Source organism: Erinaceus europaeus (assembly GCF_950295315.1).
Source record: "Erinaceus europaeus chromosome 6 unlocalized genomic scaffold, mEriEur2.1 SUPER_6_unloc_16, whole genome shotgun sequence".
Lineage (NCBI taxonomy): Eukaryota > Metazoa > Chordata > Mammalia > Eulipotyphla > Erinaceidae > Erinaceus > Erinaceus europaeus.
The window spans coordinates 792,023-799,155 of NW_026647121.1; the positions used below are offsets into that span (position 1 = coordinate 792,023).

Genomic DNA, 7,133 nt, shown 5'->3' on the forward strand with positions numbered 1-7,133 from the left:
TACTTTTATTTACTTATTGGATAGAGATAGCCAGAAATTGAGAGGAATGGGGAGATAGAGAGGGAGAGAGATGGAGAGACACCTGTAATGCTGATTCACCACTTGCAAAGCTTTCCCCTTGAAGGTGGGGACCAGTGTCTAAAACTTGGGTCCTTGCCCATTTTACATGTGCACTCAACCAAGTGCACCACCACCCCAGTCCTTGATGTCTCATATTTTTATGGCTGTGCTCTATGATCTGTTTTACTATGTATCACTTTGTTGAGTGTTCAATGTTCCTTTTTTATTTCTCTGTGACATTCCTTTCAGTAACTCTTGCAAAGCAAGTCTGGCGATGGCAAACTCCTTTGTTTTTGTATGTCTGGCACTGTTTTGATTGCTCTTGCATATTTGAATGATAGTCTTCTAGCATAAAATGTGTGAGATTGGCACATTTTTAGAGAGTGTAGCCAGTTTGTCTTCTGTTTCTGATGCTCTCTTATACATGGCTGAGTCTACTTACTTTACTTGCTATTTGATACTGGAAGGAATTAAAAGTGTTCTTCATACCCTATTGTTTTAAAACCTTGAATATACCACTTCTCTCTCCTGGCCTCCATGGTTCCTGCAGGAAAATCTTCTGTGAATCTGACTATACTGTGTGTGTGTGTGTGTGTGTGTGTGTGTGTGTGTGTGAATCACTTTATTCTTTTACATTATATAATTTCACAGTGATGTTTCTTAATGTAATCCTATTTGGGTTTAGAAATTTGAGAGTTTTGTCTCCTTCCTGAACATCTTCCTTCTGACCAAATCACACATTTGGAAATGTTCTGTTATCTTTTCCTTGAATGTAGTCTTTGCTCCCTTCCTTTTTATCCTTTCCTTCTGAGACACTCATAATCCTGATATTAATTTCATAATAGTCTTTAATCCTCTTGAAGAGTTGCTTCATGGGAGTCGGGCAGTAGCACAGCATGTTAAACACATGTGGCACAAAGGACAAGGACTGGTGTAAGGATCCCGGTTCAAGCCCCCAGCTCCCCTCCTGCAGACGAGTCACCTCACTGGTGGTGAAGCAGGTCTGCAGGTGTCTATCTTTCTCTCCCCCTCTCTGTCTTTCCCTCCTCTCTCCATTTCTCTCTGTCCTATCCAACAATGATGGCACCAATAATAACTACAACAGTAAAACAAGGACAAAAAAGGGAATAGATAATAAATGTAAAAAAAAAATAAAGAGTTGCTTCATTTTTCCTAAAGGTTATTTTTCTCCTCCTACTTTGAATTCAAAGAGTATAGCTAGTTTGTCTATTTCTTTTCTTTTCTTTTTTCTTTTTCTTTTCTTTTTTTTTTACTATTTATCTATTCCCTTCTGTTTTCCTTGTTTTTTTTTATTGTTGTTGTCGGTGTTGGATAGGACAGAGAGAAATGGAGAGAGGAGGGGAAGACGGGGAGAGAAAGACACCTGAAGACCTGTTTCACCGCCTATAATGCGACTCCCCTGCAGGTGGGGAGCGGGGGCTCGAACCCGCATCCTTATGCCCATCCTTGCGCTTTGCACCACCTGCGCTTAACCCGCTGTGCTACCGCCCGACTCCCTGTCTTCTATTTCTGATATTGTCTGTTCTATGTGGGTAAGTCTAATTCCTTTACTTGTTACTTGAGAGTGGAATGTATACAAAGTGTCCTTCATCCCCTATAACTGTTTTCAAGTTTTCCATTTTACTATCAAGGGACACTTTAAAGTCACTTCCTTCTTAATCTGTTTCTTCAAATTTCCTGACAATGCAGTTGCTAAATTCTTCCTCTGCTGATAGCTCTTCTGTAACTGTATCATTAAATTTCTTGGTTTTGCAGCACCCGCATTTTCCTAGTTTTACACATCTGTTTGGTTTCTGTTGGTGGCCAGCAAATGGTGCTGGGTTCTGCCTTATATTTGAGTTGCAATGGGGATGAAATAGTACTGCAGTATTATGACACCTGATGTCCCTTAAACAGTCTGTCAGGGGCAGGGGAGGGGTAGGGGGATTCCAGACCTCCTACTATTTCCAGATTGATTCCTAAAAGTGGGAACTCTGCTTTGAAGTAAAAGTCACTTTCCTCCTTGCAGGGTGGTCTGATCCCATTCGCTTAGACTTTGGTAAGCTTCTTGGCTGCCATGAAGGAAAAAAAAATCATTTCCCTAGTGCTCCTGGATGGACCCTCTGGGTTTCACACAATAGATTGTGGCTTCTATATCTCTAAACAGTAACTTAAACTCTCTTAAACCACTAGGTTCCTGAATGGTTTCCAGGAGGCCCTTTAATATCCACCAGGTGGATCTAAAGCAAATGCAAATATGGTAGCTGATGTCTAAGCAATGCTGCATTTATTTATTTATTTATTTATTTATTTATTTATTTATACCAGAGCACTGCTCATCACTGGTTTATAGTGGTACAGGGTATTAAACCTGGGACTTCAGAGCCTCAGCCACGTTTCTTTGCATATCCAGTATGCTATATATCCCCACTCTCAATGCTGCGTTTCTGTTAATGTCCTTTTCTCCCTTCCCCCTGCTCCTGGAGTCCACACAATCAATGACTTTCAAATATTAATGATCCTTTCTTTACCAAAAAACCCAGATGTTCTCTGATGAAATTTGTTTAGTTATTTTGTTATAATATCAACATTTGTTTTCTGGTGAAGGGACAACTTTCTGTGAATAGGCCACCATAGCTCCACCCTGGAAGTCTTTTTTTTTTCCCTACCAGGGTTATTGCTGATCTCCTTACCTACATGAATCCACTTTTCCTGCTGGTTACAATTTTTTCCCTTCTGTTTGATAGGATAGACAAAAATTGAGAAGGATGGGATGGGTCGAAAGGGAAAGAGAGACACAGCTTTGCTTTACCACTTGTGATGTTTCCCTAGAGCCAGTTTCTTTGCACATTAATTTTTGCACATAACCAGGTACACCAACCAGAACCCTGAGAGTGAATCATTCATAAATAGTTCACCTGCAGAGGGGGTAAATAGCACAATGGTTATGCAGGGACTCTCATGCCTGAGGCTCCAATGTTCCAGATTCAATTTCTCCCCCCCCCACCACCACAAACCGGAACTGAGCAGTGCTTTGGTTAAAAAAAAACAATCAGATAGATAAATATATATAATATATATGGGCATCTTCCTCCCACAGTGTCAGTGCATCTCTATCCACATTGGCCAGGCTGGTATCCAGATCGGTAATGCCTGCTGGGAGCTCTACTGCCTGGAACACGGCATCCAGCCTGATGGCCAGATGCCCAGTGACAGGTCCACTGGGGATGGAAATGAATCCTTCAGCACCTTTTTTAGTGAAACTAGCACTGGCAATCGTGTACCAAGGGCAGTGTTTGTAGACCTGGAACCCACAGTCATTGGTGAGTTGGCCTGTAACCTGGGTGAGATCCCAGGGGTGTGTCCTGGGACTCCACAGACACCTTAAGGCTGGGTCTTCTTACACAGAGCTAGTGGTGAGAGGCTGCTATGATTTCCCTTTGCAGATGAAATTCGCAGTGGCCCCTACTGCCAGCTATTCCACCCTGATCAGCTCATCACGGGCAAGGAAGACACTGCTAATAACTATGCTCGTGGACATTACAGCTTGGGCAGGGAGGTTATAGACCCTGTCTCCGATCAGATTCGGAAACTGGTAAGATAACATCACTTGCTCAATGTGGCGTGGGACTAACTACAAGAACTCTTCGCACACTGATGGCCCTCACTGAACATCTAGACTCTCAGCCTAGACACTCTTGGGCTATGGCACAACTATTTGCAGCAAGACCAGCTTCTCTTTTCTGTTTGTTTTATTTTGATGACATTTAAGAACAATAACCATCATGGTTTATAAATGGGTCTCACAGAGGTCAGTGGAGAATGTCCACAAATCTGAACACCTTTTGATAGGTGAGTGTTAGATACCATTTTTTAGCAACCTTTCATAGAATACTAGTTTGTCAGCCAACACTTCCCATATAAGTAGAAAACCCCAGTGAGGTGTGTGTGTGTGTTGGGGGGGGTCTTGAATTGTAATAATCACTTTTATCAACTTTCTTTCTGATAACTACTCCTTACTGTGCTGATCACTGTTTCAAGTTAGTATTTAGTGAAATATATAAAACTGAATAATTAACTTTGTTAAAACCACACAGAAAGGAACCTGCTGGAGCCAGACCTAGACCTGACCTGACGCCAGTACCTGATTCCATTGGAACTTGATGGTTCTGATATATTCCTGCTCAGAAACTTGTTACCAAATCTTTTTTCTTTATTGAGGGATTAATAGTTTGCAGTTGACAGTAAACTATAGTAGTTTGTACATGGGTAACATTTCTGTTTTCCACATAATAATCTAACACCCCCCTCCACCCCCACCCTTCTCTACTATCACATTCCAGGACCTAAACACTCGCCCCCCCCAACCTGAGTCTTTTACTTTGGTGCATTACACCTAATTCTGCTTTGTGTTTTCCCTTCTGTTTGATAAATATTTCTGAAGTATCCATTACACAGAGGCAGTGGTTGCAGGCTATCTTGGTCACACTCCAACTGATAAGTTTCCCTTGCTCTGTGGTCACACCAAGGGCAACAAAGATTACATTCTGTTTCAAAACTAAACTATACAGTCATTACAGATCTTGTGATTCCTTTAATTTCAGAAATGAAGGTAGTTTACTTTTTAAATAGCCTTTTTCACTGGGGGTATGGATTGACCTGCCACCATCCATGTCCAGCAGAGAAGCAATTACAGAAGCCAGAACATTCACCTTCCATACCCCATAAAGAACATTGGTGTATAATCCCAGAGGGGGAGAAATATTAGGGGAAGATGACCAGAGGGCTCAGAACTCCAATTCCATCAGGACCCAGAGAGAGAAGAGGAAAAAAGAAAGGCATTTGGACATAGTAATATATGTAGAAAGAAAAGTTAAGACTACAGTAAAATGGGCAAATATGTGTAAGTACAGCTAGTTATAGAATTAAGTCAATTGGGGGCCTGGCAGTGGTGCGCCAGTTTAAATGCACATATTGCAAAGCACAAGCACCCACTGAAAGATCCTGGTTTAAGCCTTTAGCTCCTCACATGCAGCGAGGTCACTTCATAAATGGTTAGTTAGGTGGCAGGTATCTATCTTTATTCCCCTCTGTCTTCCCTTCCCCTCTCAACTTCTCTCATATCAAAATATTTTTAAAAAGCCAGAAAACATAGAAACTGTGGATTCATAGAGAAAGAACCAAGCCCCAGAGATAATCCTGGAGGCAAAAAAAAAAAAAGGAAATTGGCCAATCCATATCTGTGACCTTGGGATTACTAATGCAGTTTCCAGGGGAAGGAATGAGAGTGTGGAACTCTGGTGGTGGTAACAGTGTGAAATTATACCCCATTATCTATAACTTTGTAAATCAATATTAAATCACTAATAAAAAATAATATAGCCATTTTAGTGGAATTTTCCCCAACAAGTAATTGATTGTGAAGTTTCTCTGAATACTTAAATTCCTCAAAGTCCTGACTGTTTTACAAGCATTATTCATATTTCTTTTATAAGCTTGGCCACTGTAATCAGAGATTCAGAAAAGTCACTGTAGATACCTTCAAGACTTAATTTATTTTGCAGGCCGACAAGTGCGAAGGTCTTCAGGGATTCCTGGTTTTCCACAGCCTTGGTGGGGGAACTGGTTCTGGGTTCACCTCTCTCCTGATGGAGCGTCTCTCTGTCGACTATGGCAAGAAGTCCAAGCTCCAGTTTTCCATCTCCCCATCTCCCCGGGTGTCCACAGCTGTCGTGGAGCCCTACAACTCCATCCTCACCACTCACAGCACCCTGGAGCATTGTGACTGTGACTTCATGGTAGACAATGAAGCCACCTATGACATCTGTTGTCGAAATCTGGACATTGAACGACCAACCTACATCAACCTCAATCGCCTTATTAGTCAGGTAGCGTCCTCCATCACTGCTTCCCTCAGGTTTGATGGAGCCCTGAATGTTGACCTGGCAGAATTCCAGACCAACTTGGTGCCCTATCCCCGCATCCACTTCCCTTTAACCACCTATGCCCCTGTAATATCTGCTGAGAAAGCATACCATGAAGAACTTTCAGTTCCGGAAATCACCAAGGCATGCTTTGAGCCAAACAACCAGATGGTGAAATGTGACCCTCGCCATGGTAAATACATGGCCTGCTGCCTGTTGTACCGTGGTGACGTGGTCGCCAAAGATGTCAGTGCTGCCATTGCCAGCATTAAAAACAAGCATAGCATCCAGTTTGTGGACTGGTGCCCCACTGGCTTCAAAGTTGGCATTAATTACCAGCCTCCCACTGTGGTCCCTGGTGGAGACCTGGCCAAGGTCCAGAGGTCTGTGTGCTTGCTGAGTAACACCACAGCCATTGCTGAAGCCTGGGCCCGGCTGAACCACAAGTTTGACCTGATGTTTGCAAAGCGTGCATTTGTCCATTGGTATATCGGTGAGGGCATGGGGGAGGGAGAGTTTTCTGAGGCCCGAGAGGACATGGCTGCCTTAGAGAAGGATTATGAGGAGATTGGAGCAGATAGTGCTGATGGAGATGATGAGGGTTAAGAGTATTAACTTGACATTTTTTATTCCTGTCTGTCTTGAACTCATTTGTGAAGCAGTCTATTGTGGCATAAAGCTGTCAATAAAATATTTTCATATGAATGTGTTTGGTTGCTTATTTTAATTTTGAGGTAAACAAGCAGAGAATGATACCACAGCCTTGATGCTTTCTCTCAATATGGTAGATCTTTTACTCAAACCTGGGCCACACACATGGCAAAGTCCCACACTATCTCAGTGAGTTCCTTAGCTAACCCTTGGTTACACTTATATCATAAACATTTGCCCCACTTCAAGCCCCTTTGGGAACAGATGAAGTGGATAGAGATCTACCTGATCATTTAGATCAGTAGTTCAAGTGATTGATGTGTGTTCTTTGTTGTGCTTGTGGTCAGGTATGTTTCTGTAACTCTGCACACTGGTGATAAAAAGTCATCTCTAGTGTACCAGGGAGATACAACCCTGACCTGCTCAACAAACTTTTAGCCCGAAGTTCCAGTTTCTTTACCTCACATCACCACAACCTGAGTTGAGTAGTACTGTGAA

The 7,133-nt window shown here is 42.4% G+C and overlaps 1 protein-coding gene across 1 annotated transcript; it reads left to right on the forward strand.

Annotated features, from left to right (window-relative positions):
• Positions 1 to 3,185: 3,185 nt before the first annotated feature.
• LOC132536140 (tubulin alpha-1C chain-like) lies at positions 3,186 to 6,590 on the forward strand. The gene is made up of 3 exons (XM_060183786.1): positions 3,186 to 3,383; positions 3,507 to 3,655; positions 5,625 to 6,590. The coding sequence occupies exons 1-3, from the start codon at positions 3,263 to 3,265 to the stop codon at positions 6,588 to 6,590; spliced, it is 1,236 nt and encodes a 411-aa protein (XP_060039769.1). The 5' UTR covers positions 3,186 to 3,262.
• The last annotated feature ends 543 nt before the right edge of the window (positions 6,591 to 7,133 follow it).

Bases quoted from the DNA above. Each gene is read 5' to 3' on its own strand.
- LOC132536140 (XM_060183786.1), top strand. From the start codon at position 3,263: ATGCCCAGTGACAGGTCCACTGGGGATGGAAATGAATCCTTCAGCACC. The intron at 3,384-3,506 runs GTGAGTTGGCCT...TTCCCTTTGCAG, and splicing joins CCTGGAACCCACAGTCATTG to ATGAAATTCGCAGTGGCCCC. The intron at 3,656-5,624 runs GTAAGATAACAT...TTTATTTTGCAG, and splicing joins CCGATCAGATTCGGAAACTG to GCCGACAAGTGCGAAGGTCT.